The 19,411-nt window shown below is 44.4% G+C and overlaps 1 protein-coding gene across 1 annotated transcript in view; it reads left to right on the forward strand.

Moving 5' to 3' along the window:
• The first annotated feature begins 3,716 nt into the window (after positions 1-3,716).
• The window catches only part of FER1L6 (fer-1 like family member 6), a 137,339-nt gene continuing 121,644 nt past the window's right edge, over positions 3,717-19,411 (forward strand). Inside the window, exons 1-3 of the mRNA XM_065895151.1 lie at positions 3,717-3,743; positions 6,473-6,528; positions 7,894-7,973. Coding sequence (XP_065751223.1) covers positions 3,717-3,743; positions 6,473-6,528; positions 7,894-7,973 — 163 coding nt within the window. The remainder of the gene's footprint in view (positions 3,744-6,472; positions 6,529-7,893; positions 7,974-19,411) is intronic.

A 19,411-nucleotide genomic window follows, 5' to 3' on the forward strand; every position in this document is an offset into this window, starting at 1 on the left:
TGCAAGAGGGGGACTTCCCTGGTGGCGCAGCAGTTAAGAGTCCACCTGCCAATGCAGGGGACACGGGTTTGATCCCTGGTCCGGGAAGATCCATGCCATGGAGCAACTAAGCCCGCAAGTCACAACTACTGAAGCCCACGCACCTAGAGCCTGTGCTCCGCAGCAAGAGAAGCCACCACAGTGAGGAGCCCGCGCACCTCAACGAAGAGTAGCCCCTGCTCGCCGCAACTAGAGAAAGCCCGCACGCAGCAACGAACACCCAACACAGCCAAAATTAATTAAATTTAAAAAAAAGCGCAAGAGGAAGTAACAAAGGGCAGTGGATCAGTTCCTTGGTGCTGTCATACAAATGACCACAAACTGGGAGGCTTAGAACAACAGAAATGTATCCTCTCCCAGTTCTGGAGGCCAGAAGTCCAAAACCAAGGTGCTGAGAGGATTATGCTCCGTCTGAAGGCTCTGGGAGAGAATCCTTCCTTGCCTCTTCCAGCTTCTGGTGGCTCCAGGCATTTCTCGGCTTGTGGTCACAACATTCTGATCTCTGCCTCTGTCTTCACATGGCCTTCTCTGTGTGTCTTCTTTTCTGTTTCTTGTAAGAACACTTGCCTTTGGGTTTAACACCCACTCATGTAATCCAGAATGATCTCATCCTGAGATCTTTAACTTAATTACATTTGCAAAGACTCTTTTTTGCAAATAAGGGCACATTCACAGTTTCCCAAATGTGTATATTTTGGGCAGCCACTATTCAACCCACTCCAGGCAATGACTTCTGAAGCATCTGATCCACCAAAATGCCTTCTTTTTATTTGTCTCCTTTCTAAACTTGACGTCTCTGAAATAACCTCAGACTACAAGTCCCAATGAAATGCCACAGAGAGCAGGCTGGAGGGCCTGAGAGCACAGGCTCTGAGGGCAGGTGGCCTTGGTTCAAATCCCAGCACTTACCAGCCCCTCTGTGGCTCAGTTTCACCATCTGTACATTGGGCACAGTGATAGTACCTACCTCTGAGGGCTGATGTGGGACTTAAATAGGATAATACTTGTAAAAGTATCTAGAACTGGCCCCAAGTAAAGTGAAAACATATTCATTACTGCAAATGAGTAGGGGATGGTGAAATAATTAAAAATCCAACTTTGATGGCTGGACGGTGGCTAGAAAGTATCCAGGGCTTTGGCACTGTCTGGAGCTGGAGTTTCTTTGAGCCTTGACCTACCTGTGGCTACCTGACTTGGAATAAAACACCCTGGAGGCCCCTCCTCTCAGGATCTGCTCTGAGCTGCTGTGTTTGCAGATCAGTCTTGGGCTCTGGATTTCAAACAGAGATAGGGAGCTGCCGGGCAGACACAGCAGAAAGGGCATTTCCTGGGAGATACCTGCCCGTCTGGAGGAGACAGCCTCGTGCCCGAGACCCTCTCCATTCTAGAGGGTAGACTTTCTCCTCCCAAAGACCAGTGCTGGATGCTGCACCTCCTACCCTGCTGACCTGCCTTGAGGCTAAGAAGTTAGTTATTGTGAGTATTTCTGGGCAAGGTCAGGAGCCTTCACTGGTCAAGGTGAGACCGGTTGCTCTTTTTCTTATTACTGAGCTGGACTCTGTTGCTGTCCAGGCTGCTGGGAGCCCTTCTGTTTGTTCTTAGAGACCTGCCGATGCAGGGGACACGGGTTCATGCCCCAGTCCGGGAAGATCCCACATGCCGCGGAGCGGCTGGGCCCGTGAGCCATGGCCACTGAGCCTGTGCGTCCAGAGCCTGTGCTCCGCAACGGGAGAGGCCACAACAGTGAGAGGCCCGTGTACCACACACACACACACACACACACACACACACACAAATATATATATATATGAACTTTGTCTTTGAGAACACAGCTCATTGGCACTGATTACTTAGCCACAGGGGTTTGCAACCCTGCTGCACTTTAGAATCACCTGGGGAACTTAAAAAACTACTGCAGCTTGGCCCCGGTGCTGGCCAATGAACTCATACTCTTTGGGATGGGATCTGGCCGTAGTGTGGGAGATAGTTTTAGAATGCTCCCTCACGTGAATCTGATGTACAGCCGAAGTTGACCATCATTGCCCTAAGTAAACGGATACGATCAGGAGAGCAGTAATGGGACGATCACGGGCAGAGAGGAAAAAAAGTTTCGGAGTCTTGACAAGGCAAGATGTCGCATAGATTTATATTTTAACAATCTTCTGTCAAAGCCCACATTATGGCTGTTTCTATGTTTGCTGGTTTGCCTTTAATAAATATATGTCAGTCCTAGAAGTAAGATGAGTACACAGATAGCATATACCCAAGAAGGTATTTCCTAGCAGGCAGTGGGAAATTTACCCAAGGCTCTCTGGATAACCTCAACATGGTGATAAGGCTTGATTTTGTTTTGTTTTTTAGGATAGACTTGATTACCTGCAAATCCATTCTTCTGATAAAGGAATTTTATTAAATATATATATTTTAAAGTTTTAAAGAGTTCCCATATAAAGAAATTCACAAATCAAAGTGGTTGTTTTTTTTTAATATAAATTTTTTATTTATCTATCTATTTTGGCTGTGTTGGGTCTTGGTTGCTGCATGCTGGCTTTCTCTAGTTGTGGTGAGCAGGGGCTACTCTTTGTTGCAGTGCGCGGGCTTCTCATTGCGGTGCCTTCTCTTGTTGCGGAGCACGGGCTCTAGGTGCGTGGGCTTCAGTAGTTGTGGCACGTAGGCTTTAGTAGTTGTGGCTCATGGGCTCTAGAGCGCAGGCTCAGTAGTTGTGGTGCACGGGCTTTGTTGCTCCGCGGTATGTGGGATCTTCCCGGACCGGGACTCGAACCCATTTCCCCTGCATTGGCAGGTGGATTATTAACCACTGTGCCACCAGGGAAGCCCCAAAGTGTTTTTTTTTTTTTTCCCCACACTGGATGTTATGAGTGGAACTGGAGGGTGAGGTGCAGAGGTGACCTGAGTCGTCTTATCTGGGAAGGAGAGTAGCAGGGGCCGGTACTGGTCACATCCATTGATACAATTAGTGTTTGGCCTCTTGGCCTGAGCTGCTTCTCTTCTGCACTGAAGGTAGAAAAGGTGATTCCAGAAGGGGAATCTGGTGACACAAGAGGAAAACCACAAGGTGACCATGGTTGTGAGCGATTTCCTGATCTCGGCTCCCCTGAGCCGTGGACATGACAGTAAAGTTGCTATTTGTAGAGCTTAGAGCAGTTCAGCATGAGGGTTCAATGAGGTGACATACACAATATCCCAGTGAGAAAAGCAGTGTTAATTTTACCACCACTTCCTGCAGAAGAGGAGCCTGGAGCTCCGAGAAGTCCTGTGGCCAGCTGCAGTGACATAGCTAGAAAGTGTCATTGATGAGACCCAAACTCCGGTTGCCGGGCTCTTTCTGTGTGCCAGGCTGGCTGCCTCCTGGGAAGTGCGAGCCCTGGGCTCAACGTGAAGCAACGCCGCCTCGAACAGACGTGCGGAAGCAAGTTAAACATGCGCACTGTTTAATGCTCTCGCTGTTTGGATGTAGATATCGGAGTCGTGGTAGCTTTCACCCTGAGGAGACCAGGGTGGTATGGGGGTTGCTGTGTGTCTCTTGACTTATCTTGGGGTGGCCCTGGGAGGAGATTCAGTAGACCCTAAACTGGAGAGTTCCATCCTTTCTTTGAAGTGGGGCAGGAGGTTCCCATGCCGGAATCCTCGGCAAACTGGAGAGGGGGGCCGGTACGATGGCAGCTGCCTTGAAGACTTACCAGGTAAGTCTTCCTGCTTTACTGGTTGATCCCAAAATATTGGCTGGGAACCCCGACAAACTCTTGTTTGTAAAAGTGGATAATAATAGCATCCTCCTCGTGGTACGTGGTGGGGATCCTAGGAGCTTATGTATGTAACATGGTATTCCGGGCACTTGCTGAGTGTCAAAGCATGTTTAAAACCTTCAAAACTCACTCAGGGGAATATTGTAGCATGTTTTCTCGTCATCAACATTGTAATACTTTATAGCATGTTTTACATTGTATGAGCATTGTTTCCTTTTTTAACATCACCCTGTGGATTTGATAAGAAATACTGTGTCGTGTGAGAATGAAACATGTTCATCTGATTTAAGCATGCAGCCCCCAATTCTGGAGCTAACAGGTGGCTTCAAGCAGGGCCCTGAGCTGAGTCTTGTGTCTCCAATTTACCCTGGGCTGTGCAATCTGCCAGTGGCAAGATCTTTCAGGGCTGGCGAGCTGTGCCCTCTCTACTGTGGATGTCACGGGGCTGAGGAGAAGAAATCAATTTTCATCAAGAAATCTTTTCACACTGGGAGTCATGCTGGGAGTGCCCTTGATAACTGACTCAGAGTTTCAAGCAAACAACCTTGTGTGTTTGTGAAACAAACATCAATCCACCCAGAGAGCAGAGCTGGTTGTAAATTCTTCGGGCATTACTGGAAGGTTTCTGGCTTCCTCTGTATGGGGTCTGAGCTGTGTCTAGAGCAGACCTCCTGAGAACTGGTTCTTCTCCCAAATTAATTAAAAATCTCTGAAGGTGGTTCCGGTCACTGGTATATTTTAAACTCCTTAGGTGGGTTTAATGGACAGCAGGGTTAGGAGCTCTTGGTTTTGGAGGGGCAGGGGTGCCTGACTCTGAGAGGTGGCGCATCTCTCCCTCCTCCCGTGCCCACGACAGTAGCCTGTGGCATGCCCCATGCCTCAGTCACTGCCCTGTGGGAGGGCTCGGAATGCTGAGGCCATCCGTGATGAACTGTCAGCTTCCTAAAGGAGTGTTAAGTCTCCCTCCGGTAGCTACTGTCATTTACTGGTAGCAACTTCCTGTTTCCAGATGGAAGTTACTCAGTCTTCTCAAGTACTCTGTCGAGCCTGCTTGCCAATTTCCCAGGAACATCAGATTCTGACTCTGTGAAATGATCACAGCAGGGAGCCCTTGGGGACCACAGTGGTAATTCAGGGTCTGGACGGGACTGGCCTGGACTCTCTGCATGGTAACTCTCCTTTGAAAACAGGAAAGCAAAAACTATTATTGGAAATTTCCTTTAAGAAATTTCAGAAAAAAAGGGAATTTCCTTTGTGTATTTGAGATTCCTGGGAGACTTAGAAGCATGTTGTTATCACAGCTTTGCTTTGTCCTAGGTGCTTTGCTTACTTACCTCATTATATTCTTACAACAATCCTGTAAAGTATGTACCGTGTCATTTATCTCCATTGTACTCAGGTGGAAACTGGCTCAGAGAAGTGCTGTGACTTACCCAATCCAACCATGTCTGGGTGGTTCCAGAACCCATTCTTTTTTTTTTTTTTTTTTACATCTTTATTGGAGTGTAATTGCTTTACAATGGTGTGTTAGTTTCTGCTTTATAACAAAGTGAATCAGTTATACATATACATATGTTCCCATATCTCTTCCCTCTTGCGTCTCCTCCGTCCCACCCTCCCTATCCCACCCTTCCAGGCAGTCACAAAGCACTGAGCTGATCTCCCTGTGCTATGCAGCTGCTTCCCACTAGCTATCTATTTTACATTTGGTAGTGCATATATGTCCATGCCACTCTCTCACTTTGTCCCAGCTTAACCTTCCCCCTCCCCGTATCCTCAAGTCCATTCTTTAGTAGGTCTGTGTCTTTATTCCTGTCTTATCCCTAGGTTCTTCATGACATTTTTTTTCTTAAATTCCATGTATATGTGTTAGCATACGGTATTTGTCTTTCTCTTTCTGACTTACTTCACTCTGTATGACAGACTCTAGGTCCATCCACCTCATTACAAATAGCTCAATTTCATTTCTTTTTATGGCTGTGTAATATTCCATTGTATATGTGTGCCACATCTCCTCTATCCATTCATCTGTCGATGGACATTTAGGTTGTTTCCATGTCCTGGCTATTGTAAATAGTGCTGCAATGAACATTGGGGTACATATGTCTTTTTGAACTATGGTTTTCTCAGGATATGTGCCCAGTAGTGGGATTACTGGGTCATATGGTAGTTCTATTTTTAGTTTTTTAGTGAATGTCCATACTGTTCTCCATAGTGGCTGTATCAATTTACATTCCCACCAACAGTGCAAGAGGGTTCCCTTTTCTCCACACCCTCTCCAGCGTTTATTGTTTCTAGATTTTTTGATGATGGCCGTTCTGACTGGTGTGAGATGATATCTCATTGTAGTTTTGATTTGTATTTCTCTAATGATTAATGATGTTGAGCATTCTTTCATGTGTTTGTTGGCAGTCTGTATATCTTCTTTGGAGAAATGTCTATTTAGGTCTTCTGCCCATTTTGGGATTGGGTTTTTTGTTTTTTTGTTATTGAACTGCATGAGCTGCTTATAAATTCAGAACCCATTCTTTCCATCATTCTACTGTATTTCAGGATCTCAAAGGACCCCCGGAGTCCCCTAGGCCAGTGCCCCCTGCCTTTGATGTTTGTCCTCTCTACAACATCTTTTACCAGTGGTCCTTAGGTCTCTGCTTGCACATCTCCAGGAACTGGGAACTCACTTACACCCAGTGCAGTGCATTCCACTGTTCAGGCAGCATCAGTGAGGAAGGCTCCTTAATTCCTCATCTGGATCAAGGCAGGACATGAAAAGAATAAATAAACAAATAAGGAAATAAATAAATAAGTGAATGGAGGGGACATATGTCTCCTAGTAGCTTCCTCTCATTAGTTCTAACCTTATCCCTTCAAATAATAACAAGAATAGCTAACATTTATTGAGCAACTAGTATGTTTCAGGTACTGGGCTAAATGCTTTACATTTGTTATCTCATTTACACATGAGGACCCTGGAGTTTTGAGAGGTTAAGTGACCCGTTCAAGGTCGCAGAGATGGTGCTGGGATTAGCACCCAGGCAGTCTGGCTGTGGAGGCCCTGATCTTGGCCACTGCAGTCCATGCACTCTTGAGTCCTAAATATGTAAGAAAATGGAAAACTTCAGTTGTTCTGCCACTGTCCTCACATTGCTCAGGACTGCAGGATGCTCGCTGAGAGGGTCCGAGCCTTTGCTGCTCTCGCCTCCCTTCTCCTCCATTCCGTCCCTGTTCCTCTTCTTCCCGTCTCCAAAGGCCACCCCATCAGCCTGCCCGACTCAAAGCCAGAACTTTTTCTGACCTTCCATCCTTCCGCGCAGCTCCAGAAATGGATTCTCTCAGCAGGCTGGCAGAGGGTCGGGATGCTCCTGGTGTTAGAAACAACAGACTGGGCCCCTTTCCAGGGCTGAGGAGGAGGCCCCCAAACAGCTTCCTGCTCGTGGCTAATAATAATAATAGCTAACATTCTGGGCATATACTACATGTCAGCTGAGCTGTGCACTTGTGGAGTGACCTTAGTAAATCCCAGAGCCTCTTGACCTTAGAAATGGTCTGGAGCTCAGCTGTGGAGAGGGTGTTCATTCTGCTCAGGTGACCCTGTGGTTAGAGCCTGGGCTCTAAAATCAGACAGGCCTGGTTCCAGGGGTAGCTCTGACACTTAAGAGCTGTGTGACCTTGGAAACTTTACTTACCCTCTCTGGGCCTTGGCCCCTCATCTGCAAGATGGATAGGAGAGGGTTTCTGTGACGATTAAATGATATCATTTGTTTTGAATGCCTGGCACAGCTGAGTAAAGAGAAATGGAGACGAAAACAGCTAGTGTTATTAATTTTGTTGTGGTTCTAGGTGGACCTCAGGATTTCTGTTTAGGAGGGGGTTTTGTGGTTTCTGTAAGAGTCTGGAGAGCATGTTGGGTCATCCTGATACTTGTCTTTTGATGCCCATCCTGGGTGGTTTAGGAGGATGGTCAGGTTCCAGAAGAAGAACTCAGTGTGTGTGTGTGTGTGTGTGTGTGTGTGTATTTTCTCTTAACATGTCTGAATGAGTCAAAGTAATTATCACTGTATTTTTTAATTTTTCTTTTTTTTTTCAGAAAGGAGATGTTTGGGCTGAAGCTGAAGAAGAAGAAGAAAGCAGAGAAGGGGTTAATCCTAGCCAACAAGGGTGCCCAAGGTGAGTCTTTTGAGGGGTAGGGAGGGACTACCACCCCGGGGCCTGCAGGTCTCCAGGGTTGACCCCCCCCTTGGCTGAGAATGGGATTCATTCTCCGAGGAGTGAGGTGGGAACTGTGCTGCCTTCTGGGTCTTCAGACCCTGCCAACCCCAAGTGCAGGCCCAAAGTGATCCCCCGCTGTGCCACTGGTCATCTGGTCCCTTGGCCAAACAAGGGTGGGTGGACACCTGCTGGACCCCGGAAGGATTCCCCCCAAGGAGGCAGTGACAGGGTTCAAGCTCCCATTTCTGTTCTGATTTGCTCTGTGGCCCAGGATAAGTCACTCAGCAGCTCCAAGTCCCAGCTTCTCCCTTTGTTAAGTGGGCATGACGTGGGCTACTGAGCTGACCGCACGATCATGGGGAGAAGCAAGTGAGATTTTGAAAATCAGAGGGAGGGTAGCAGCTGCTCTGGGGGAGGCTTTACATATACTGTCCCATTTAACCCCTCCGTCATCCTACCAGAAGGTGTGCCTATCCCAGTTTCACAAATGAGGTTACAGAGATGCAGAGAGAGTAAGTAAAGTGTGGAAAAGACCAGCTGCAGAATTGCAGGGCTCAGTGAAAAATGAAAATGCAAAGCCATTGTTAAGAACTTATTAAGAATATCTGGATGGTGACTGCAGAGCATTAGGCCAAGGGCAATGAGTTCCTTCTGATCACAGGACCCTACAGGGATGCACAGACCCATGAAGCCAGCCTTGAGGGTGGGAGGTGCAGAGCCAGGAAGCAATGGCATTGGGATATATTGATAAATCCAGGCTCTCAGACTTTCTGCGCTTAGAATGGGCGATTCCTTCTCCAGAGGAGCAAAGCTCCGAGTTACAGTGTGACCTGTGCCAGTGGAGGCCAGGCCCCATATCAGGGAGACACTCATGTGTATTGAATCAAATATGATCAACTGATTCCAATGGACAGGTCTGGGGTGGTGTCTGGAAACTTACGTTGGGTGGTCGTGACAGCAACTGGTTCAAGGCTAGCTTTCTGGACCATTTCTAAACCAAAATGGTACAGTCAGTCTGCTTTATTTTCACCCCTCTCGTCTCCTTGGAGGGGTGCGTCCTTCACCCTTCACCGCGTACCCTGCAGGTGCCCTGCAACCTGGCCTCCACCAAGCTTCACTCCTCACCCTCAGGGAAAACCTAACCTTACAATGGGAAAATACAGAGACTCATTCATATTAAAGTGTTGATGGTAACGATCAAGTCATTCTTGGATGGGACAGGAGAGGCATTACATTTTAGGTGGAGACAAGGCTTAAAGCTTAATAGAAGTACTTGTCTATTCACTCAAGTTGAAGGTATCAGGGATTGGGTAGAAAAGACTCTGGGGTCTTTCCTGGTGTCCTTGAAATTATGACCCTGCAGTAGGTCCTGCAGATACAAGCTTGAATAAGACACAGTTCCTTCCTTCAAGGACCTTATGAAAAATAATATCTATGACACATTGAATAAGCCCCTGCTGTTTTTTACTTGACATACATCATTCATGACTCTGAAATGTAGTTTCCTTTGCCCCTGTTTTATAAGAGGTTCAGAGAGGATAAGTGTTTGCTAAAAGTCACACAACCAATAGGTGCAGAAGCTGGCTTCTGAGGCTAGGTCAGTCTTACACCAGAGCCCAGGCTTTCCTACCCCATGGGTCAGCCTCCAGTTAGGAGCCCTTACTGACTGTGCAACAGGGAAGGAACAAGCTGGTGGAGATTTAGGGCAGCCGACCATAGGCGTTTCAGAGGAGCTGGCTCCCCAGGGCTCATTTTTTTTTTTATTTAACATCTTTATTGAAGTATAATTGCTTTACAATGGTGTGTTAGTTTCTGCTTTATAACAAAGTGAATCAGTTATACATATACATACGTTCCCATCTCTCTTCCCTCTTGCGTCTCCCTCCCTCCCACCCTCCCCATCCCACCCCTCCAGGCGGTCACAAAGCACCGAGCTGATCTCCCTGTGCTATGTGGCTGCTTCCCACTAGCTATCCACCTTACGTTTGGTAGTGTATATATGTCCATGCCACTCTCTCACTTTGTCACAGTTTACCCTTCCCCCTCCCCATATCCTCAAGTCCATTCTCTAGTAGGTCTGTGTCTTTATTCCTGTCTTACCCCTAGGTTCTTCATGACATTTTTTTTTCTTAAATTCCATATATATGTGTTAGCATACGGTATTTGTCTTTCTCTTTATGACTTACTTCACTCTGTATGACAGACTCTAGGTCTATCCACCTCATTACAAATAGCTCAATTTCGTTTCTTTCTATGGCTGAGTAATATTCCATTGTATATATGTGCCACATCTTCTTTATCCATTCATCCGATGATGAACACTTAGGTTGTTTCCATCTCTGGGCTATTGTAAATAGAGCTGCAATGAACATTTTGGTACATGACTCTTTTTGAATTATGGTTTTCTCAGGGTATATGCCCAGTAGTGGGATTGCTGGGTCATATGGTAGTTCTATTTTTAGTTTTTTAAGGAACCTCCATACTGTTCTCCACAGTGGCTGTACCAATTCACATTCCCACCAGCAGTGCAAGAGTGTTCCCTTTTCTCCACACCCTCTCCAGCATTTATTGTTTCTGGATTTTTTGATGATGGCCATTCTGACTGGTGTGAGATGATATCTCATTGTAGTTTTGATTTGCATTCCTCTAATGATTAACGATGTTGAGCATTCTTTCATGTGTTTGTTGGCAGTCTGTATATCTTCTTTGGAGAAATGTCTATTTAGATCTTCTTCCCATTTTTGGATTGGGTTGTTTGTTTTTTTGTTATTGAGCTGCATGAGCTGCTTGTAAATTTTGGAGATTAGTCCTTTGTCAGTTGCTTCATTTGCAAATGTTTTCTCCCATTCTGAGGGTTGTCTTTTGGTCTTGTTTATGGTTTCCTTTGCTGTGCAAAAGCTTTGAAGTTTCATTAGGTCCCATTTGTTTATTTTTGTTTTTATTTCCATTACTCTAGGAGATGGGTCAGAAAGGATCTTGCTGTGATTTATGTCATAGAGTGTTCTGCCTATGTTTTCCTCTAAGAGTTTGACAGTTTCTGGCCTTACCTTTAGGTCTTTAATCCATTTTGAGCTTATTTTTGTGTATGGTGTTAGGGAGTGATCTAACCTCATACTTTTACATGTACCTGTCCAGTTTTCCCAGTACCACTTATTGAAGAGGCTGTCCTTTCTTCACTGTACATTCCTGCCTCTTTTATCAAAGATAAGGTGACCATATGTGCGTGGGTTTATCTCTGGGCTTTCTATCCTGTTCCACTGATCTTTCTGTTTTTGTGCCAGTACCGTACTGTCTTGATTATTGTAGCTTTGTAGTATAGTCTGAAGTCAGGGAGCCTGATTCCTCCAGCTCCGTTTTTCATTCTCAAGATTGCTTTGGCTATTCGGGGTCTTTTGTGTTTCCATACAAATTGTGAAATTTTTTGTTCTAGTTCTGTGAAAAATGCCAGTGGTAGTTTGATAGGGATTGCACTGAATCTGTAGATTGCTTTGGGTAGTAGAGTCATTTTCACAATGTTGATTCTTCCAATCCAAGAACATGGTGTATCTCTCCATCTATTTGTATCGTCTTTAATTTCTTTCATCAGTGTCTTATAATTTTCTGCATACAGGTCTTTTGTCTCCTTAGATAGATTTATTCCTAGATATTTTATTCTTTTGTTGCAATGGTAAATGGGAGTGTTTTCTTGATTTCACTTTCAGATTTTTCATCATTAGTGTATAGGAATGCCAGAGATTTCTGTGCATTAATTTTGTATCCTGCTACTTTACCAAATTCATTGATTAGCTCTAGCAGTTTTCTGGTAGCATCTTTAGGATTCTCTATGTATAGTATCATGTCATCTGCAAACAGTGAAAGCATTAATTCTTCTTTTCCGATTTGGATTCCTTTTATTTCCTTGTCTTCTCTGGTTGCTCGGGCTACAACTTCCAAAACTATGCTGAATAAGAGTGGTGAGAGTGGGCAACCTTGTCTTGTTCCTGATCTTAGTGGAAATGCTTTCAGTTTTTCACCATTGTGGATGATGTTGGCTGTGGGTTTGTCGTATATGGCCTTTGAGGAAAGTTCCCTCTATGCCTACTTTCTGCAGGGTTTTTATCATAAATGGGTGTTGAATTTTGTTGAAAGCTTTCTCTGCATCTATTGAGATGATCATATGTTTTTTCTCCTTCAGTTTGTTAATATGGTGTATCACGTTGATTGATTTGCGTATATTGAAGAATCCTTGCATTCCTGGAATAAACCCCACTTGATCATGGTGTATGATCTGTTTAATGTGCTGTTGGATTCTGTTTGCTAGTATTTTGTTGAGGATTTTTGCATCTATGTTCATCAGTAATATTGGCCTGTAGTTTTCTTTCTTTGTGACATCCTTGTCTGGTTTTGGTATCAGGGTGATGGTGGCTTCGTAGAATGAGTTTGGGAGTGTTCCTCCCTCTGCTATATTTTGTAAGAGTTTGAGAAGGATAGGTGTTAGCTCTTCTCTAAATGTTTGATAGAATTCACCTGTGAAGCCATCTGGTCCTGGGCTTTTGTTTGTTGGAAGATTTTTAATCACAGTTTCAATTTCAGTGCTTGTGATTGGTCTGTTCATATTTTCTATTTCTTCCTGGTTCAGTCTTGGCAGGTTGTGCATTTCTAAGAATTTGTCCATTTCTTCCAGGTTGTCCATTTTATTGGCATAGAGTTGCTTGTAGTAATCTCTCATGATCTTTTGTATTTCTGCAGTGTCAGTTGTTACTTCTCCTTTTTCATGTCCAATTCTATTGATTTGAGTCTTTTCCCTTTTTTTCTTGATGAGTCTGGCTAATGGTTTATCAATTTTGTTTATCTTCTCAAAGAACCAGCTTTTAGTTTTATTGATCTTTGCTATCGTTTCCTTCATTTCTTTTTCATTTATTTCTGATCTGATTTTTATGATTTCTTTCCTTCTGCTAACTTTGGGGGTTTTTTGTTCTTTCTCTAATTGCTTTAGGTGCAAGGTTAGGTTGTTTATTCGAGATGTTTCCTGTTTCTTAAGGTAGGATTGTATTGCTATAAACTTCCCTCTTAGAACTGCTTTTGCTGCATCCCATAGATTTTGGTTAGTCTCCATTGTCATTTGTTTCTAGGTATTTTTTTATTTCCTCTTTGATTTCTTCAGTGATCACTTCGTTATTAAGTAGTGTATTGTTTAGCCTCCATGTGTTTGTATTTTTTACAGATCTTTTCCTGTAATTGATATCTAGTCTCATAGCATTGTGGTTGGAAAAGATACTTGATACAATTTCAATTTTCTTAAATTTTCCAAGGCTTGATTTGTGACCCAATATATGATCTATCCTGGAGAATGTTCCATGAGCACTTGAGAAAAATGTGTATTCTGTTGTTTTTGGATGGAATGTCCTATAAATATCAATTAAGTCCATCTTGTTTAATGTATCATTTAAAGCTTGTGTTTCCTTATTTATTTTCATTTTGGATGATCTGTCCACTGGTGAATGTGGGGTGTTAAAGTCCCCTACTATGAATATGTTACTGTCGATTTCCCCTTTTATGGCTGTTAGTATTTGCCTTATGTATTGAGGTGCTCCTATGTTGGGTGCATAAATATTTACAATTGTTATATCTTCTTCTTGGATCAATCCCTTGATCATTATGTAGTGTCCTTCTTTGTCTCTTCTAATAGTCTTTATTTTAAAGTCTATTTTGTCTGATATGAGAATAGCTACTCCAGCTTTCTTTTGGTTTCCATTTGCATGAAATATCTTTTTCCATCCCCTTACTTTCAGTCTGTATGTATCTCTAGGTCTGAAGTGGGTCTCTTGTAGACAGCAAATATATGGGTCTTGTTTTTGTATCCATTCAGCCCATCTGTGTCTTTTGGTGGGAGCATTTAGTCCATTTACATTTAAGGTAATTATCGATATGTATGTTCCTATTCCCATTTTCTTAATTGTTTTGGGTTCGTTATTGTAGGTCTTTTCCTCCTCTTGTGTTTCTTGCCTAGAGAAGTTCCTTTAGCAGTTGTTGTAAAGCTGGTTTGGTGGTGCTGAACTCTCTCAGCTTTTGCTTGTCTGTAAAGGTTTTAATTTCTCCATCAAATCTGAATGAGATTCTTGGTGGGTAGAGTAATCTTGGTTGCAGGTTTTTCTCCTTCATCACTTTAAATATGTCCTGCCAGTCCCTTCTGGCTTGCAGAGTTTCTGCTGAAAGATCAGCTATTAACCTTATGGGGATTCCCTTGTGTGTTATTTTTCCCTTGATGCTTTTAATATGTTTTCTTTGTATTTAATTTTTGACAGTTGGATTAATATGTGTCTTGGTGTGTTTCTCCTTGGATTTATCCTGTATAGGCCTCTCTGTGCTTCCTGGACTTGATTAACTATTTCCTTTCCCATATTAGGGAAGTTTTCAACTATACTCTCTTCAAATATTTTCTCAGTCCCTTTCTTTTTCTCTTCTTCTTCTGGAACCCCTATAATTCGAATGTTGGTGCGTTTAATGTTGTCCCAGAGGTCTCTGAGACTGTCCTCAGTTCTTTTCATTCTTTTTTCTTTATTCTGCTCTGCAGTAGTTATTTCCACTATTTTATCTTCCAGGTCACTTATCCTTTCTTCTGCCTCAGTTATTCTGCTATTGATCCCATCTAGAGTCTTTTTCATTTCATTTATTGTGTTGTTCATCGTTGTTTGTTTCATCTTTAGTTCTTCTAGGTCCTTGTTAAATGTTTCTTGCATTTTGTCTATTCTATTTCCAAGATTTTGGATCATCTTTACTATCATTATTCTGAATTCTTTTTCAGGTAGACTGCCTATTTCCTCTACATTTGTTAGGTCTGGTGGGTTTTTATCTTGCTCCTTCATCTGCTGTGTGTTTTTCTGTCTTCTCATTTTGCTTATCTTACTGTGTTTGGGGTCTCCTTTTTGCAGGCTGCAGGTTCGTAGTTCCCGTTGTTTTTGGTGTCTGTCCCCAGTGGCTAAGGTTGGTTCAGTGGGTTGTGTAGTCTTCCTGGTGGAGGGGACTAGTGCCTGTGTTCTGGCGGATGAGGCTGGATCTTGTCTTTCTGGTGGGCAGGTCCACGTCTGGTGGTGTGTTTTGGGGTGTCTGTGGACTTATTATGATTTTAGGCAGCCTCTCTGCTAATGGGTGGGGTTGTGTTCCTGTCTTGCTAGTTGTTTGGCATAGGATATCCAACACTGTACCTTGCTGGTCGTTGAGTGAAGCTGGGTGCTGGTGTTGAGATGGAGATCTCTGGAAGATTTTTGCCGTTTGATATTATGTGGAGCTGGGAGGTCTCTTGTGGACCAGTGTCCTGAAGTTGGCTCTCCCACCTCAGAGGCACAGCACTGAGTCCTGGCTGCAGCACCAAGAGCCTTTCATCCACACGGCTCAGAATAAAAGGGAGAAAAAGTAGAAAGAAAGAATTAGTAGAAGTAGAAAGAAAGAAAGAAAGGAGGGAGGGAGGAAGGAAGGAAGGAGGGAAGGAAGGAAAAAGAGAAAGAAGATAAAGTAAAGTAAGATAAAATATAATAAAGTTATTAAAATAAAAAATAATTATTAAGAGAAAAAAGAAAAAAATTAAAACAACAACAACAACAAACGGACGGATAGAACCCTAGGACAAATGGTGGAAGCAAAGCTATACAGACAAAATCTCACACAGAAGCATACACATACACACTCACAAAAAGAGGAAAAGGAAAAAAATCATAAATCTTGCTCTCAAAGTCCACCTCCTCAATTTGGGATGATTTGTTGTCTATTCATGTATTCCACAGATGCAGGGTACATCAAGTTGATTGTGGAGCTTTAATCCACTGCTCCTGAGGCTGCTGCGATGGATTTCCCTTTCTCTTCTTTGTTCTCACAGCTCCCGGGGCTCAGCTTTGGATTTGGCCCCGCCTCTGCGTGTAGGTCGCTGGAGGGCGTCTGTTCTTCGCTCAGAGAGGGCGGGGTTAAAGGAGCCGCTGATTCGGGCGCTCCGGCTCACTCAGGCCGGGGGTGGGGGGCGGGGCACGGAGTGCGGGGCGCGCCTGCAGCGGCAGAGGCCAGCGTGACGTTGCAGCAGCCTGAGGCGCGCCGTGCGTTCTCCTGAGGAAGTTGTCCCTGGATCCCGGGACCCTGGCAGTGGCGGCCTGCACAGGCTCCCCGGAAGGGGTTGCGGAGAGTGATCTGTGCTCGCACACAGGCCCCTTGGTGGCGGCAGCAGCAGCCTTAGCGTCTCATGCCCGTCTCTGGGGTCTGCGCTTTTAGCCGCGGCTCGGCCCGCCTCTGGAGCTCCTTTAAGCAGCGCTCTTAATCCCCTCTCCTCGCGCACCAGGAAACAAAGAGGGAAGAAAAAGTCTCTTGCCTCTTCGGCAGGTCCAGACTTTTTCCCGGACTCCCTCCCGGCCAGCCGTGGCGCACTAACCCCTTCAGGCTGTGTTCACGCCACCAACCCCAGTCCTCTCCCGGCACTCCAACCAAAGCCCGAGCCTCAGCAGCTCGCAGCCCCGCCCGCCCCGGCGGGTGAGCAGACAAGCCTCTCGGGCTGGTGAGTGCCAGTCGGCCCTGATCCTCTGTGCGGGAATCTCTCCGCTTTGTCCTCTGCACCCCTGTGGCTGTGCTCTCCTCCGCGGTTCTGAAGCATTCCCCCTCCGCCACCCGCAGTCTCCACCCGCGAAGGGACTTCCTAGTCTGTGGAAACCTTTCCTCCTTCACAGGTCCCTCCCAGTGGTGCAGGTGCCGTCCCTATTCTTTTGTCTCTGTTTATTCTTTTTTCTTGCGCCCTACCCGGGTACGTGGGGTGTTTCTTACCTTTTGGGAGGTCTGAGGTCTTCTGTCAGCGTTCAGTAGGTATTCTGTAGGAGTTGTTCCACGTGTAGATGTATTTCTGGTGTATTTGTGGGGAGGAAGGTGATCTCCGCGTCTTACTCTTCCGCCGTCTTCCCGGAAGCCTTTTTTACATCTTTATTGGAGTATAATTGCTTTACAGTGGTGTGTTAGTTTCTGCTTTATAACAAAGTGAATCAGTTATACATATACATATGTTCCCATCTCTCTTGCGTCTCCCTCCCTCCCACCCTCCCTATCCCACCCCTCTAGATGGTCACAAAGCACCGGGCTGATCACCCTGTGCTATGCGGCTGCTTCCCACTAGCTATCTATTTTACGTTTGGTAGTGTATATATGTCCATGCCACTCTCTCACTTTGTCACAGTTTACCCTTCCCCCTCCCCATATCCTCAAGTCCATTCTCTAGTAAGTCTGTGTCTTTATTCGTTTCACCCCTAGGTTCTTCATGACATTTTTTTTTCTTAAATTCCATATATATGTGTTAGCATACAGTATTTGTCTTTCTCTTTCTGACTTATTTCACTCTGTATGACAGACTCTAGGTCTACCCACCTCATTACAAATAGCTCAATTTCGTTTCTTTTTATGGCTGAGTAATATTCCATTGTATATATGTGCCACATCTTCTTTATCCATTCATCCGATGATGGACACGTAGGTTGTTTCCATCTCTGGGCTATTGTAAATAGAGCTGCAATGAACATTTTGGTACATGACTCTTTTTGAATTATGGTTTTCTCAGGGTATATGCCCAGTAGTGGGATTACTGGGTCATATGGTAGTTCTATTTTTAGTTTTTAAGGAACCTCCATACTGTTCTCCATAGTGGCTGTACCAATTCACATTCCCACCAGCAGTGCAAGAGTATTCCCTTTTCTCCACACCCTCTCCAGCATTTATTGTTTCTGGATTTTTTGATGATGGCCATTCTGACTGGTGTGAGATGATATCTCATTGTAGTTTTGATTTGCATTCCTCTAATGATTAATGATGTTGAGCATTCTTTCATGTGTTTGCTGGCAGTCTGTATATCTTCTTTGGAGAAATGTCTATTTAGATCTTCTTCCCATTTTTGGATTGGGTTGTTTGTTTTTTTGTTATTGAGCTGCATGAGCTGCTTGTAAATTTTGGAGATTAGTCCTTTGTCAGTTGCTTCATTTGCAAATGTTTTCTCCCATTCTGAGGGTTGTCTTTTGGTCTTGTTTATGGTTTCCTTTGCTGTGCAAAAGCTTTGAAGTTTCATTAGGTCCCATTTGTTTATTTTTGTTTTTATTTCCATTTCTCTGGGAGGTGGGTCAAAAAGGATCTTGCTGTGATTTATGTCATAGAGTGTTCTGCCTATGTTTTCCTCTAAGAGTTTGACAGTTTCTGGCCTTACCTTTAGGTCTTTAATCCATTTTGAGCTTATTTTTGTGTATGGTGTTAGGGAGTGATCTAATTTCATACTTTTACATGTACCTGTCCAGTTTTCCCAGCACCACTTATTGAAGAGGCTGTCCTTTCTTCACTGTACATTCCTGCTTCCTTTATCAAAGATAAGGTGACCATATGTGCATGGGTTTATCTCTGGGCTTTCTATCCTGTTCCATTGATCTGTATTTCTGTTTTTGTGCCAGTACCATACTGTCTTGATTATTGTAGCTTTGTAGTATAGTCTGAAGTCAGGGAGCCTGATTCCTCCAGCTCCGTTTTTCATTCTCAAGATTGCTTTGGCTATTCGGGGTCTTTTGTGTTTCCATACAAATTGTGAAATTTTTTGTTCTAGTTCTGTGAAAAATGCCAGTGGTAGTTTGATAGGGATTGCATTGAATCTGTAGATTGCTTTGGGTAGTAGAGTCATTTTCACAATGTTGAATTAGAGTCTTCAGCCCACAGAGCAAACAGGGCGGAGAGGAGTCAGGGCCCTCCTAAAAGTAAATAGCATCCATCCTACTGGCCATGGGCTGACCCTGTGGGAGACAGCGAAAACAAATTCTACAGAACTTAGTGCAAGTTGGTCTTTGCTTCTTGGCCTGACTGGGGAAGTTAGGACTTTTCTGGGTGAAATGTTTAGAGATTCTCAAAGTCTGTGGCTCTTACATCTGTGTATTTTGAGACTTAATGGCTATGCCTTAATTTCCTAAAATTCCAATGATCCTGACGCATCCATTAATTAGCTACCCAAAGAGTAGTTGTTGGGTACCTCCCATGATCATCATTCATTCATTTATTTAACAAATATTAATAGAATGTCTGCTGAGCCTAGGGTCCTGTGCTCGGTTCTGGGTATGTAGTGGTGACATTGGATAGTTTAGAGGGAAGACAGCCCTGTGGAGGATTCTTCCGTTTGCCCCTCCAGATCTATCTTCCACCCTTGTCCACCTCTTCTCTGTCCCAGGAGGCTGACCTCTATGGATGCACAACCCAGGTCCCTTCCCCAAGGGGGTACCCCAGAAGGAGGTCTGGGGGAGGAAGGAGTGTGAGGTCAGGACCCAGTGGTTGGATGTGTCCCTCAACTGGAGGATGGGTGCCCCTCCACCTAGGAAAGCCGACTAGACCCGACTTCCTCTCCTACCACTTTCTGGTAACTGTTCCCTCTC

The sequence above is a fragment of the Phocoena phocoena genome, chromosome 17 (assembly GCF_963924675.1).
Source record: "Phocoena phocoena chromosome 17, mPhoPho1.1, whole genome shotgun sequence".
Lineage (NCBI taxonomy): Eukaryota > Metazoa > Chordata > Mammalia > Artiodactyla > Phocoenidae > Phocoena > Phocoena phocoena.